Source organism: Canis aureus, chromosome 6, assembly GCF_053574225.1.
Source record: "Canis aureus isolate CA01 chromosome 6, VMU_Caureus_v.1.0, whole genome shotgun sequence".
Lineage (NCBI taxonomy): Eukaryota > Metazoa > Chordata > Mammalia > Carnivora > Canidae > Canis > Canis aureus.
In genome coordinates this window covers 38216107-38232084 of record NC_135616.1, presented here as the reverse complement: position 1 = coordinate 38232084, position 15978 = coordinate 38216107, and the positions used below count along the sequence as shown (strand labels likewise).

The 15978-nt window shown below is 51.3% G+C and overlaps 1 protein-coding gene across 4 annotated transcripts in view; it reads right to left on the bottom strand.

The window, feature by feature from the left end:
- Positions 1-1510: 1510 nt before the first annotated feature.
- IL6R (interleukin 6 receptor) overlaps positions 1511-15978 on the bottom strand; it is a 42444-nt gene continuing 27976 nt past the window's right edge. For 3 of the 4 annotated variants that reach the window (XM_077900836.1, XM_077900838.1, XM_077900839.1), the window contains 4 exons: positions 13800-13846; positions 12627-12696; positions 9856-9949; positions 1511-4907 (listed from right to left, as the gene is read on the bottom strand). In XM_077900836.1, the coding sequence (XP_077756962.1) occupies positions 4661-4907; positions 9856-9949; positions 12627-12696; positions 13800-13846 (458 nt within the window). In that variant the 3' untranslated portion in view covers positions 1511-4660. Of the gene's footprint in view, positions 4908-9855; positions 9950-10151; positions 10245-11245; positions 11249-12626; positions 12697-13799; positions 13847-15978 lie in introns of all 4 variants that reach the window. The other variant, XM_077900842.1, reaches the window with a different exon arrangement.

The window sequence follows — 15978 nt, the reverse complement described above, 5'->3', positions numbered from 1 at the left end:
TCCATTATGCGCAGTGAGATTTGTGAACGCTGGCAACTCTATTAAGAGATCTGAAGTTCTCTTAGAAGAATGTCCTTAATTAAACAGTACATCTGTAGCACGAATGTTTTTTAATTTTTATTTATTTATGATAGTCACACAGAGATAGAGAGAGAGGTAGAGACATAGGCAGAGGGAGAAGCAGGCTCCATGCACCGGGAGCCCGACGTGGGATTCGATTCTGGGTCTCCAGGATCGCGCCCTGGGCCAAAGGCAGGCGCTAAACCGCTGCGCCACCCAGGGATCCCAGCACGAATGTTTAATGACTTTACTGAAAAACTTATTTTACACGTTTTGAATCCTCACCTAAACGACTGGTGTGAAATAAGACACGGCTAAGGTGTTTGTGTGCTCAGTGACACACACTTGCAGTAGGCAGGGACTTCCATGAGGACACTGGGGCAGGTCAGCACCCGGAGACAGCACAGGGTTAGGTCATCGGTCATCACCATACCAGCACAGGCGGCATGTGCTGGGGGGGGGGGGGGGGGCTAACCCCCTAGCCTGGCCTTTGCACAGCCCAGCTGCGGCAGGAAGCCGGAGGCCTCCAGCAGCAAGCAGTGGGTCTCCTGCCCCTGGCCCGGGCATCTCTCGGGTGTGGACAGTCCTGGACGGAGGAGAGTTCTCTCCTCAGCGTCTGTTCCCATAGCTGGTGGCCCTTTGCCACCTCCAGGAATCACTCACTCACAGCACCCCCCAGTTCTGGTGGAAGGAGCCTCAGGACCATGTCACCCTGATGGTGACACTGGAGAGAGATGCACCTCCTTCTGTTTCCGGCCCGCTCCCACACTGGCACGGCCCACAGTGGCCACCCGGGGGGGACATCTGCTTCCTGCCACACTTCAGGCTGAACGGAGGCCAACCTCAAGGAGATGTGGCCCGCAGCTCATCCTGGGCCTCGGACTGCCAGCCCAACTCACATCAGTCCTCGGCTGCCCAGCCCAGAGCCGTTGGCATGACACCCCTGGTCCATGGAGCACCCACACGATGGCTCTCCTCTGTTTGGAAGATGTGGGGTGGCCGTGCCCTGGGTCTTTCCTGCCAAAGACCCTTTTCCAGAGGGGACACGTTTGGCTGATGATCGGGAGGGTGGGGTTGCCTTTGTGACACCATTCACATGCCCCCCACCCCCATACAACAAATAGTTTTTTGATGAATAACTGCCCTCCCTTCCTCCCTGACACGCCCATCGCAGGGCCACAATGATAAACATGGCAGCAGTATCCACGCCCTTCCAGAAACCCCACGATTCATTTTGGGAAACATTTTTATAATTCAAGTCTTTCGAGAAATTGCTCATTTCTTGAAACTATCTCTTTTTAGAGGTAGCTCAATCCTGCCGGGGGCGGGGGGGGGGCTCCCCACGTGGTCCTGAGCTTGACGCTGTGTTTCTCCAACCCTTCCCTCTCTAAGCAGGCAAGTCTTTCCCCTAAACAACACAGGGCCCCAAACCATAATTACATCTCAAGCATATTTTTAGAAATTATTTATTTCAAACATGTACAATTTTCACTTTGAATGCAAAATAGCTGATAAAAAGAGAAAAATATTGAAAAACATTATACTGACCCTTTGCCCCATATACAGACATCAGCCTTTGGTATTTGCTTTCAGGTAGTTAGGTAAAAAAAATTTTAAAAATTAAAACTATTATTTTTCTTTAAAAAAAAGGTAAAGTTGAGGTATTATATTTAACAGATGTGTGATACCCATCCAAACACAGTTTCTCTGCTAATTAACAGCCTTGCTAACGTGCTGTTCCAATCCTCTTCCTAAAGCAGACATTCATTTGAGCATATGTTCATAAAACTGGCAGCATTCCTTAATAATCAGTAAGGTTGTCATAGAAACTCCCTGGCACTGCCCCCAGGCCACCCCAAGGACACAACGCTAGCAGAACCTGCAGAGGATGCACAGGGGTGTCTGGCACAGAGCCTGAGCCAGCTGGCCTGCCTTCCAGCAATAGCCCCGCTGCCAACTGCCACATGGGAGAGCTGGCATGACCTCGGAAGGGCCACCCATTGCCCCTGCTTCTCCAAATGAAGGCACATTTCTCACCAACTCTACCTGAAACTGGATGTCAGACTCTTCCCCAAGTGGGTCAACCTTCAGTACCTTTGATGAGGGGATATAGCTCAGCTGGGCAAGATATTCCTAAACATTCTGCAGGAAACCCACAGACATACCATGACCACGTCAAGCCTGCCCCACACGGCTCTTCTCACCAGCGGGAGGCTCCCAACATGGTTCCAGTGGCAGCTGCCACACCTCATCACGGTATCCTGCCCCTGGGATAGCAGGGGACTGGCAGAGGTTCTGTGAGCCCAGAGCCTGGCACACAGACCTCAAGGTCAAGACCTCGTCAGAGCAAAGAGCTCTCAGAGTTACCAAAAGCTTTGTAGGTCTATTCAATGCTACCCACTTGAAGTTTCAGAAACATTTCCATTAATGCTACAAGAATTACTGACCACATTAGTTGAGACCTTGACCCAGCATATTTTCAACTTTTCTCACCCAGCAAGAAGAGCTGTCATCTCAGGTCTGGCTGTGGTACAGGGGTCAGGTGAGTAACACCCCTCTCGAGGGAAACAGGTGCCCTGTAGGACATGGGGGAGGTCGGTTGAGGCATGCTCACTGACAGGGTTTCGAGATTCCAGCGCAAAGCCCAGCAGGTGCACTTGAGCACACTGAGCATGACCTACAATCCAGAGAAAAATACTTTTCCTTCATTTTCACTAGCTTATAAAGAAATAAAGGGAAAACACCCTCTCCAATACTTAAAAAAAAAAAAAAAAAGGCAGTTTCATTACAATAATAATGAAAGTAACAACAGGAGATCAGAGCAGCGCCTGCGCTATCTGTTTCATCTTCCGCCACCCCTGGGGCCTGGCTCTGGTGGCACTCTTGGAAAAGAAGAGGCTTCTCGTGCACAGTCTCATTTGTGTGTTTCTCTTTAACAGCATTTTTGCTGTTCTCAAACTTTAGAGAAAAACAACAACAAACACCTGCCTCACTTCTGGCAGCATCAGGACCCAAAGTCACACACAGAACCGCCCGGCCGTGGCGCCAGAGCACACAACCGATGGGACCCAGCAAATAGTCAATAAAGCATGGCTCTCCTCCTCCTGTCGCCACCTGTCGCCACCTGTGCACCACTGTGCTTGTTTCTCCAAAAAGACAGGCTACTAGAAAAGTCTGTGGTCTGGTGACTTCTTAGGTGGTCACAAGGCTGACTTTAGTCACCGCTTCACTCTGGGACATCCCGTGCGGTGACCACACACATCCCTGAATTGGCAAGGCCACACTCACAAGTGTGAGTAGCCACCCCACCACAGCAACACACATGGTGACATACTCGGTCAGTGCCCTAATCCTACCCAACCTGAAGCAAATTGAGGAGTCACGTAAGAGGATAACCCCAAGGGAGAGGATGGTGTGACAAGGCCTTGGACAACCTGGGGCTCAGGGGTGGACGCTGGATGCCGTGTTCACAGCTGCCAGGATGGGAACAGCGTGCCCCCAGGTTACAGAAGACACACACTATGTTTTCATGTTTCACTATGTTTTTTAAGACAAAAACAAGATGTAGAATGAAACCAGACTCTCTGCTTTAAAAGGAAAACTGTGTTTTCTCCCTTTTCACTTGACTGTTTTGTGCTAAAAAGGTTACTAAGTTTTTCCCCCCAAGTTATTCATACATTGACAGTGAGCACAGGCTCTCCCACTCTCTCAACATAAAACAACAGGTGTTTCTTTCTTTCTTTCTTTTTTTTTTAAAGCAAGTTAAAATGCATTCTTGCCAGGATCTTTTTGTCTTTTCACATTAACATCATCTTCCCTTGTTTCTTCGGCTCAACTGAAAACAAAGTCGTGGCAGCAGGAGTACAGCAGCCGCAGGCCTGGACCCCCAAGGCAGAAGCCCCCTGCAGCCAGCTCTCCTCCCTGGGAACAGGGAGGCCTGTCCCCATGACCCTCTTCCTCTTGGTCCCTCCTCCTGAAGTCCTGGGATCCCAAGAGGGGAAGTAGACTAGTGCACCTGCTTCCGGATTCAGCAAGTGCCTGGGTCACCATTCACATTCAGCAAAATGCTAATGAGGAACTAATCACAACTGCATGCCAAACCCACAGGCCCTGAGATTCTCAGCGATAACTCTGTGCTGATTCCAGGTGTGGGGAAGAAGGCAGGTGCTTCTCCCATCCTCAGACCTGGAAAGACTGAATCGTGAAAGCAGAGGTTCCACAGACAAGCTGGGAGGTGAGGCTGTGCCGGGAGCTGCCAGGGGCGTCTCAGCAGGAAACCTGCCACCTGCTGTAGGCTGCAGCTTGTGCCTCCGCAACCACCCGGCTCTGCCCACCTGAGTGTCCTGCCCCCTCTGGGCACCGGCAGGGACTCCAGCTCCTTTAGGCACTTGGGAAAGGAGGGTTCCAAGACTCAATCACCTCTTCCTTCTGAACAGAGGCAGCAAGCAAACCTGTTTCAAGAAGTGAAGCACCTTGCACGAGGCCCTCCTGCACAGGCAGAGCTCCAGGCCCCACGCCCCTGAGATGAGTTGGTTTGTGCTTCATTGTTCACACAGCTCAGCAGGTCTGGCGCCCTGCTGGCCAGGCGCCACCCAGCCAGCTATCTGGGGAAGAAGTAGTCTGTATTGCTGATGTCGTAGGGGCTCTGTGGGCCCCTGGCATCCGGGTGGCTGTGCCTCGAGGTGTTGTCAGACCCAAGGCTGCTGGGGGACACTGGTGGGGAGATGAGGGGCACACGAACCGGGGTGGGCTTGGGCCTCTCAGGGACCAGCTGTCCCAGAGAATACGGCGGGTGCACGCTGGCCTTGCCTTCCTTCAGGGCATGCAGCTTCCACGTCTTCTTGAACCTTCACAGGGACACACAAACACAAATCATACACATGTTTAGTTCCCCCATGACAGACCTGCTCTGGTGGCCTGGCACTCCCGGCTTTTGGCTCAAGAGTTACAACAATTTATTCCGTCACTGGGAGGTTGGTTACACAATACCCTGAGGAACCAGGGGTATCATGGTCCGACTTAGAGATGGGGAAACTGAGGCTCGCATGGCCATAAGTGTCCTTCTATAGCCCTGGGGACTTGGTCGGTCCTATACCAGAGGCTGCCCACAGGCCCACAGGCCCACAGGCCCACATCACTGGCCCCAAATCCATTCGCTTAAAAAAGAGCACATATTCTTTTAGCGCGGAAGGAACTCAGGCCTCTCAGCTGGGCTGAGGTGGGCAGGGCACAGCAGCAGCAGGAAGGGCTGCCCCCCCTCCTGCTCCCAGTCCCCCAGCACTCGGCCCACTCCTGCCACCCCGCGTGGGCACCCCTGGGGCACGAGTGAGTCATCTGGCAGGAAAGTGGATGTGACACAGGAAGGAGATAAACATCTCTCTGATCACAGCTTCCTTGCCCTGCTCGGCTCTGAGCCCTCAGTCAGGGCTCAGGAACCAAGACAAGTCACTCTGCCGACCAGAGAACCATTAGCTGGCGACAGTCATCTCCTGAGATGTGTCAGGCCTGCGCTGGGGAAGCACCCCTCGCCCTGCCTCCCACTGTCACCACCAACTCCCACGCAGGCCCAGACGCTCCCCCAGTCCCTTCTCCAGGAAGGGCTTGGAGGCAGGAGGGAAGCCAAGGCCAAAAACAAGTTTTGGGGGTTTTCCTTGGGTTTCTTTTTATATCAACAGGCTATTCCTGTCGTGCTGACGATAAATCATTGATAGTTGGCTCCCAGCCCATTATCCAAATGGAATAAACAACGTGCAGAATGGGGCCGAGGGCTCCCCACCTGGCAGAGAGTACAGCAGGGGCGCTTCCCACAGCTCCGCTGGGCAGGGTCCTGGGGGTTAACACCCTCCCTCGGGACCCCAGTATAGACTGAGGGCAGGGGGCACTCTCAGACCCTCTGGCCCAGGAATCCACTTCTGGGAACAGAGCCTAAGGAAGTTCCAGAGCCGCGGGAAAAGCTTTATGCACAAAGATGTTTAGCACAGAGTTGTCTGTGAGAGCGAAACCACCACCAATAGGAGGTTGGCTGAGAGGCCTGGGTACATCCGCTTAACGGCGCCTGCAGCTAAGGTGAGGGTTACAAAGAAATGAGATAATGCGAAAAAAAATGCTTATGTTATAATTGACACTAAATTTAAAAGGCAGGACTGAGAGTTCTAGATGCAAAATAATCACAGCTACATAAAAACAAGACACTGGGCCAAGGAAAGAGCCTCAGGAAACTCACCTGAACCTAAAAAATTCTTCATCTGGATTCAACCTGCAAGGGTGTGTTCACTTCGTGCAAGCTCGGGGATGTGTGTACTTTTCTGTGTGTTTGCAAGATTCTGATCACATTTGCATGTTAAAAATTAACAGTCTTTGGATAATTCATGATGTTTTTCTTTTATTTGTCACTATTTTTTTTTAAGATTTTATTTATTTATTCATGAGAGACACAGAGAGATAGAGCCAGAGACATAGGCAGAGGGTAAAGCAGGCTCCATGCAGAGAACCCGATGTGGGACTCGATCCCAGAACCCCAGGATCATGACCTGACCCAAAGGCAGACACTCAACCACTGAGCCCCCCGGGTGCCCCTGTTTGTCACTATTTATCAAATCAGCATATACCACAATGAAGTCTCTGTTGACATTAGCTAACCCACAGGGAAAGCAGTGTCTGACCTCTTTTTTTCCAAAGCAAGTAACTGGATGTATAACTGAGAAAAATGAGCTTTGCTTCTTCTGAAATAGTTTGAGTGAATAAGATGATTTTGAAAAATCACTAAGGTCAGGGGCGCCTGGGTGGCTTAGTGGGTGAAGCTTCTGCCTTCAGCTCAGGTCGTGATCTCAGGGTCCTGGGGTCGAGCCCTGTGTCAGGCTCGCTGCTTATCGAAGAGTCTGCTTCTCCGTCTCCCTTTCCCTCTCCCCCTGGTCATGTTCTCTCTCAAATAAATAAATAAAATCTTAAAAAAATAATAAAAAATAAAAATCACTAAGCTCAAAGGGACTTTGGTAGCAGCCAGCCTGGGGGTGTCCACAGCTGGCTCTGCTCTGGCCTGGGAAGGGGACTGGTGGGCCAGGGACGAGGGAGGGTGGGACCCTGCTGCCAGACTTCACACCTCAGCCTCTTCCTCTATCTTACATATTGCGCTTCACAATGTTTTGCTTAAAGAAAACATTCTGCAGCCAAAACAAAATTTTAAAAACATAACAACCATCACTTCTAAACAAGTCACAGGTAGAAACCAAGACCTAGTGAGAAGTGACATAGAGAGCTGCCCGTTCACAGCCACATCTGCGGCACCAGGAGCAGCCTGTGCCCCCACCCTAGAGGTGGGGGCGTAGCTGGTTTTCAAATACTAGAATGAGGCACATAGTTAATTCACAGTGATTTAAACAGGCACGCCCGCAGGAAGTCCTCACTAAAGTGCAGGTCCATTCCAGATAAATACACAGAAAACCAATTCTCGGCTTTGAAGACCCTATTTCTCAGTGCCTCATAGCATAAACCACAGAAAGGGCCCTGGCGGGGCACAGGGCGTGGTGCAGGAGAACTACACCCCCACCTGGAGTCACAACACTGCTTCAGAAGATGCCACACCTGTTTTCAGACACATATAAGTGTCTTTTAATTATCACTAGTAATTGTGGGAAAATACTTAGGAAATACTATGCTTTGCTTGATATACAAAATAAACGTATTACATAGATAAAACGGACTGGCAGGATGTCATATCCTGCGTGTTGCAGTGTGGCCATTCCAGTGGTCACTGAGGCTCTTCCGAATTCCCAGTTTCCCCAGGTTTATATACCTTTCGACATGTGGGCTTTGGGAAAACGGGAAGCCACCAGGCTAGCAAACAAATCACTGAACACTGTCAACACGCGGCACCTGCCCCATCTGTGCCTCCAGGGGCTCTGGTTGTGTAGCAACCGGCTGGTGTCCAAGCACCATCAGCAGATTAGCAAACAAATGTTTATGAAAAACAGGGTCGGTTCCCAACCTAAAGCTTCTCTTTCGATGGTTCAGAGCACACCAAGATGGCGCTGCTTGTTAAGGAAGCCACTGGCCAACACAGGATGGAAGGGACTAGCTGGGCACCTCTCTTAGCTGACGGCCGTTAGTCTGGTGGGCAGGAACTCTTGGGACATGGGTTCTAGTCCTGGCTCCACTAGTAATAAGCTTGTGTCCTTGGGCGAGTCATCTCACCTCTCAAAGCTTTTCCTCATCTGTCAAATTAAAGAATTGGACTACCTGACCTGTAAGGCCCTATCCAAAGAGCATGAGCTTTGGGCTGGGGTCTTGGCTTTCTCGGCACCAGCTGTCATGACCTCGGCTCTTCCAGCTCCCATCTCCTCATCTGCCAAGTGGAAACCCTGACAGTTACTCTATAGGGTCTGTGGTGGCTTATAAGAAAGGTCCTTGGAAGCCCAGACAAGAAAGAGAAACAACATAGAAGTAGGTGCTGGAAGGGGGACCACGAATCCCTCCAAAGGCAGGAGGAAGACCCCAGAATGCCAGCACAGCCCCCCTCTGGTCCAGAGGTGTACGAGACCGCAAGCACTCAGCCCCTCCAAGGACCAACCTCCACACACTTGGAGGCTTATCTTCTGTACACCCTCAGACAGCTTGCTCACCACTACACTGGGACAACAGAGTGGACACAACCCTGGACACAGTTTGAGATGTCACCTTGCCAATCTTCCAACCCAGATAACTTGAGTGGCAAAGCTGTGGCTCAGAGTCTCCATGGGGATCCCATGTATGTGGAAATCTAACCCTCCCTTCCCAGACACCCCAAAACCTCCCCTCACAGTCACTGGTGAGAACCCCTGAAAGCCACGCATGAGGCAAGAGAAGGAGGGACAAGTCTGAAGTTCCTCCTGCACTCAGGCAATTGTCGCTGTGAGCTGCCATCTGAGCCAAGACCCAACCTAACCTCCCCAGATCTTCAGCATGTGCAAAATTGCTCGTTCCTGTGCTCCAATCATGAACTCTGGAAGGTTCCTTACTGCCCACATAGGAGGAATACTGTTGGCTGAGTCTGCAAGCTAGGGAATAGTGACCAAACCAATGGTGCCCAGCTGGAGAGATGGAGACGTGGGCACAGCACCAATGCAGCCCAAGTGTCTCTCCACCTTCAGCAGGACTGAGCACTGACAGGGCCCCTCTAGGTCAGCTGGTTTTGAGATACAGAATATTCCCAGGGGGTCTGGCCAGGCACTCAGACTTGCCAGGCACTCAGACTTTCATGGTGCTTCTCATGTGGCCCTGCCACCACTCTGGTCTATGACTTTTGGAGGATAGGTGAGGTCTTATCACCTACAGCCCCTCAAGCTTAAGGAGCTCCCTCCATATGGGACACACGCCCTCCCCCTCTAGGTCTGTCAAGCAGGCTTTCTGGCCCCTCTGGGTCTGCACAATTTTTCAACATCCGAATTCCAGGGGGCCCATCACAGCATCCTCCCCACCCCACCTCCCACACTGGCAGGGATCAGAATTGTCTACAAACACATCTGCCTGCGGTGTTCACAGGCACCTTGACCTCCATGGTCCCAAACTAGAATCACTGCCCTACCTGATGGTCTCCCCTGCACCCAGCATCTCCGAGATAGTAACAACACTGCCATCTATACAATTGCCGAGGCCAGAGTCTTGAGGGTCACCCTGGACGTTCCCCCATCTTTCCTTCTCCTCATCTAATCTGTCATCCAATCTTGTCAGTTCCTCCTCTAAAACAGAATCCAAATCAGGTCACACCAGCCAGATAAGGGGCAGAAGGCCACCCCTGGCCACCGCCAGGACCTCACTTACCTGAGGACAATGCCGACGCACAGGAGTGTCCCGAAGGCCAGGCTTCCTCCGGCCACCAGGAAGGTGGGCAGCGGTGCTGAAGAAGAATCTTGCACTAGAAGAAAGAAGACAAGGAGGAGGAGAAGGAGCAGAAGGAAGAGGAAGAGAAAACCACTCAGCTGCCTCAAAGGAATGTCAGCCCTAGAGGAGGAATTGGCTCTGTGGACCAACAGGCCATGGGAGGAGCTGGCCCCCCGCAAATCTGACCTCAGGCTCCCACCACATGACAGGAGAGACACCTGAAGCTCAGAGCCACTTGTCAGAGCAGCCTTTCTGGCGGCATCCAGCCTGTCCCCACAGGGCACAGGGGGTGCAGGACACCAGGGCTTCACAGACTTCATCGACAGCAGCTCCACCAAGGATGCCATCAGAGTTCAGACAGGTTACATCAAGTTTCCTCCACAGGACATCGTGCCTTCTTGGTCACCCCACTCAGTGCTCAAGCCCCAGGAGTGAATTCCCTGAAAGCCGGGACCCCCTGTGTCTTTTCTGCTCTAATGCTCCTAGCTGCTCACATGGAGCCCAGTGCAAAGCAGGCTCTCCACAAATATCACCAAATAGACGAAGGAACAATTGGCTTCACAAGCAGCCATGTCCATCCATGGAGAGGCCTTTCCCACAGCTGACAGAGAGGCTCTGGGTGGCACACCGGCCACTCCAGAGAGGCCATCATGCTCCCTTGCCAGCACTGCACACACTTGCAGGCTCGAGGGCTCAGGATTCTAGCTCGTCTGCCCACGTGGCATCCACTGCGGATGCTGGTGCCACCTGACAGTCACCACTTCCAGGGCCCACTGGATGTAGCTTTCAGAAGTCCAGACTGGGCCCAGGCTGCAAGGACAGCTTTCTCCCATCATAGCCTGCATCTCTTGGCAGAGACAGTGGTTTAACAGAGGCCGTGGGATTGGCTTCCTCATTGACGGATACTTCACCATCTTCGGTATTTGTTCCTTTCTCCCTTCAACAAATACTTATGGACTAGTTACCACCATGTGTCAGAATTTGTTCCAATGTCTAAGCCTTGGGGATACAGGATGACAGAAAACTCCTGCCTTCAAGGAGCTTACTTTTTTTTTTTTTTTTTTAAGTAGGCTCCATGCACAGTGTGGAACCTTATGTGGGGCTTGAACTCATGACTCTGAGATCCATATCTAGGCTGAGACCAAGACTTGGATGCTTTATCCACTGACCCACCCAGGTGCCCCCCTGGATCTTACATTCTAATCAAGGGAGAGACAAACAAATGAACATGAAATATTACCTCAGTAATGACAGGGCAATGATGAAAAGTAAAGCATGGGAAGAAGAGAGTGACGGGGGGCTCTGTCAGACAGTGTGGCCAGGACAGGACTCCCTGACAAGGGAGTGTCTAAGCAGAGACCTGGATGTACAAAGCACCTGGCCAACTGGAGGTTGGAGGAAGAGCATGCAGTATGTGCAAAGGCCCTGAGGTAGAGCAAGGAAGGCAGAGTGAGTGACAGGGAGAATGCGGTAGGCAAAGTCTAAAGCTCTGACCCCACAGAGAGCAGAGCTTGGATTTGTGGTTTCAGTCACTTTGGCTGCTGGTGGGAAAAGCATCTGCTGGGTGTTAACAGGAAAAGCCAAGAGACCAGTAGGTAGCTGCTAACGTCCTGCAGGAGGAGAGGCCATAGAGGAGGGCCCAGGAACTGGTGGGGGAGGTGGTGAGAAGTGGTAGCTCCCAGATGTGTCTGGGGAATAACAGGGCCTGCTGACCCCCAGCTTCTGCAACCCAGAGAATGAGCTGCCAATCACCAGGATGAGGAAGACATGAGAAAGGAGAGGAGGCATGAGGTGCTGTTTCAGATTTCCAGCGAGCACGATACCAAGTGCACACATCAACCAGACGGCTGCATACATGAATCTGGGTCATGAATTTGGGAGTCATCAGCCCACAGATGGCCTCTACGGAGACGGGGCTGGATGAGCTCAGCCCCCCGAGGGCCCCTCCCCTACAGCAGCCCTGGAGCTGCGCCCTTGCTTCCACCTCCCCATACCCTCTAGGGGGACACACCCCCTGAGGTCTCTAAAGTCCACCTTGCTCTATCTAGGCCTCTGTTTTGGCCCATCTCCCTGGCTGCCCTCTTTGAGCCTGACCTCAGAGCAGACCCTGGAGATCAGGGGTGCGGGGTTGCTGAGCAGATCTGAACCTCAGTCTGTTAGCAGGTGCTACCTAGCGTGCTCTGCCAAGGCTCACAACTGGGACAGTGCAGCATGGACATCAGGTGGGGCCAGAAATCTGCCCAGGGAAGGGTGGTGAGCCAAGGGCTTCCTCAGAAAGCCAAGAGCTGTCAGAGGAAGCTGCTCCAGGGCTGAAGCTCCGGAGTCGGAGCTCTGGGAATCCCACACATATAGGACCCCTGATTTTTCTTGATGCTTTGCTGGTCTTGTAGGTGTAGGAAAGCTAAGCGCTGAAATCAGGTGTGCCCCCAAGTAATGGTATCCCCCAACACGGCTTCCATTTCAGACTCTGGCAATATTGTTTGTGGCACATGTATTTGTGTTCTGGGCCACCCTTCTCATGGTTCCCTCTAACATATTTCCACTAACAACATCAGACTTGAACATCCAGAGTAGTAACAGAACATTTCTGCCAATGCTCCTTGTCTCCTACAGACTGGCCTCCTGGCAACATTTCCAAGTAAGAAAGGGGTTTTCTGCGGAGAAGACTTTTGTGTCCCTGAGACCACTGGAAAAAAACACCCAGTCCTTACCTGGGAGGCTGGTTGCATTTGCAATATCTTTAGAAATATTATTTTTATTGTCTTCATTAGTGGTCGGTGCCTAAAAGAGAGATTCCCCCGGTAAGTTGGTGTCTGCAGATTCCACCTTCAGCCCCAGCTCGGCACCCACTCTGAAGCAAGCTTTCTATCTCAGCGACCTCTCCATTTCTGGCTTCTTGCCTCAACATCTCGACCACTCTGTGTGTTATCTGTATCTACACCCTATCTACTCAAGGTGGGATTTCTTCCCATCTACCTCTCCAGCATGAGCTTGGGGCACAGCACCTTCTCCAGAAAAGCTTCCCGACAGACTGGCTACAACAGCACCATTCCCCAGGTCCCACACCAGGGTACAGGTGCCCCATCTCCTGGGAAAACCACAGACTAGAATCCTGGACCCAACACTTATTGGCTCTGTGACCTTGAACAGACTTTGTAACCCATGTAGGAGTGTTTTCCTCCCTCCCAGGCACAGCCATCCTGGCTTTGCACCTCAGTTAGCATAATGATTGAACAAGATTGCAGGTGCAAGGCTCAGGGCAGAGCACGGCTGGGCCGGTCCTCAGCCAGCAGCCATCCCCATACCCGGGCTTGGTCAGGAGTCCTCTGGCCACACAGCACAAGTGTCCCTCGGAGCCACTTCTGCTGGGGGCTGCACAGCCCTGCGGCAGGTATGAGTAAGGTGCAAGGCCTAGGTTGCTTCCCTGGGCCATCAAGCTCCAGGGAGAGCTGAGCCTCCCAGCTTAGCTGGTCCTTAGGGAATTGAGGACTACAGGAGGACACACAGTTGGATGGGAAACTGGATTACACAAAGACCTATTAAGCAGCTTCAGAGGTAATCCTCTTTCCAGAAAATTATGACACCAGGAGCCATAGAGGAAAGGCTCGGATAAACTGAATCTGAGCCACAGGCTAGGTAATCCATGGCACCCACCAGTCAGAGATGAGACGGCAGCCGTGAGCCAGGCCAGCACCACTCCACATGCCACAGGGGCCACAACAGGCCCGGGATGACGGCTCTTACCCTAGTTCACAGGGGCTTGAAGAGGGTGGGCAACGCCACAGCCACGTGTCCAGTACGTGGCAGAGCTGGGATCTAGGGCCAGCCCACCTCCCCCACCCCTAGATGCTGATACCTGACCCCTGACAAGGGCGGGAGCTCACCTGAGTGGAGTGGGGCAGCTCAGTCTCGGCTGCAGGGCTCCTGGATTCTGTGGGGGGAGAGTCTCTATTAATGAATGATTCATGGACCCTGATGGGCTTCAGAAGCAGAGAAAAGCTCATTGCCAAGTTATTTAAACGAGCCTGAGGTTAGACAACCAGATAGCCAACCCTAAAGGATCAGTTTTATAAATGAGGTTATACCCCTATGTTGCAATAGTTTTTAAAAATAAATTAGAAAAGGGGTCCCTGGGTAGCCCAGTTGGTTGAGGGTCCCACTCTTGGGTTCCGCTCAGGTCGTGATCTCAGAGTGGTGAGATGGAGCCCCATGTCGGACTCTGTTCAGCATGGAGCCTGCTGGAGATTCTCTCTCCCTCTCCCTCTGCCTGTTCCCCTACTCACGTTCTCGCAAATAAAAAAATAAATAAAATATTTAAAATTAGATAAATTAGAAATATATTGAGAATATAATGTTGTATGAAAAACCCAAGACAAGGAAAGGCTTAATCTGACCCAAAGTCCCTAAAGAATAGTATTTATATCATAATTTATCCTGTATGATATTATACATCATAACATGTTCACACACAAGAGGAAAAAAACACAAGGACACATCACCAGATATAAGCACTATTAACATCTTAATATTCTTCTACTACTGTTTTTGCAATAAAAAATATTTAAACAAGTTCTCATCCCTCTGGGTGGGTTTGATAGGCTTGGCCTGAGAAGGCATGTGGTTCGGGCACTCATGCAGGCCCCTCCCCTCCTGGGAACAGTATTTCTGTATTTCTGCAGAAACCGCAAGCCCCTCCCCCGCACCCCCACCCCAGCAGCAGCAGGTCAAGCATCCAAGCAAGAGCAGGAAGGCGAGGCCAGCTCTGAGGCCAACGCAGGCCCAGGGGACCAGGAGCTGAACTGTGACAGGCAATGGGTGGAATGCACTGGATTTTAAAATATTTTCTTTTCAGTCTATCATTTTTCCATCAAGAAATTTAAAATACCACAGAAATGGTTTACACAAAGATGTGGAGCCTCCCTGAAGCAGGAGGACAATAAGGGGACAGAAGACCAGGTGACCCTGCCCCTCCCAGGAGAGAACCTCCAGCAGGACAGTGCCGTCCCCAGGACAGAGGCAAGCACACACAAGCAGCCCTGTAGCAGACCCCAGGGCCTGCGCACCTCCCTTGGTATAGAGGACACAGAGCCCCAACGTCCCAACCACACAGCACGTCAGCCCACAGTCAGTCCGGGGTAAACGGGAAGGCCCGTCTCCATTCGTTGCTACTCGCCCAACCCAGCGCAGGCTCAGTGGGGTGATGGAAGGAGCAGCAAGAGAGTATAGGCACGATGAAGGTCAGGGGCAGCCCTACACGGGGCTGCTGTCTACTCTCCCCCCTCAGCTCCAATGCCCCACATGGCATGTCGTCCGGAGAAGGATGTTTCACTGCTGCGGCTTAGATTTCTGGGTGTAAAGTGGGGATTTTATCTCAAATAACCCAGAATGAATACAATTTTTCTAATGCATAATAACTCTTACATAACAAGACTCTTTCAAAACTCCCTGAATGACCACGAGGACACTAGATTCAGACCAGTTGGTCCCCAGAGATGAACGTAAACAACTTTTGTATTGTTACAAATAATCATCATTTCCATTTCACAGAAAAGAATGCGGGGCTCGGGGAAGTACTTGTTACCACAAGTAACACGTCACCCACACTGTGTGCGGTCTCGGCACACCTGCTCCAGGTCTCACCTGCCCGTGCTTCTGTCGACGGCCCACCCCTGGGGTGCCCTGGGAAGCGGGCACGCCTCTTTCAGTTTTACAAAGACACGAGGCTCAGAAAGGCGTGATCAAAGTCAGGGAACACATGTTTTTTTCTGTTCAGGCAAAAGTATTTTATATTTCTAACTCCCACATTCATTGAGCACTTACTATGTGCCAATCTCCCCACTTCACGTAAATCAATTTGTTTGGTCTCCACAACAAAATTGTGAGGAAGTATCATTATTTTCCCCCACTTTACAGATGGGGAAACTGAGGCACCAGGAGGTTTAATAACTTGCCGAAAGTTTTGTAAGAAACAAGTGGCAAATCTTTCTGGCTCTAAAAATGAACTTTTTTTTTTTTAAGATTTATTTATTTATTTGAGAAAGAGATGGAGGGAAGGAGGGAGGG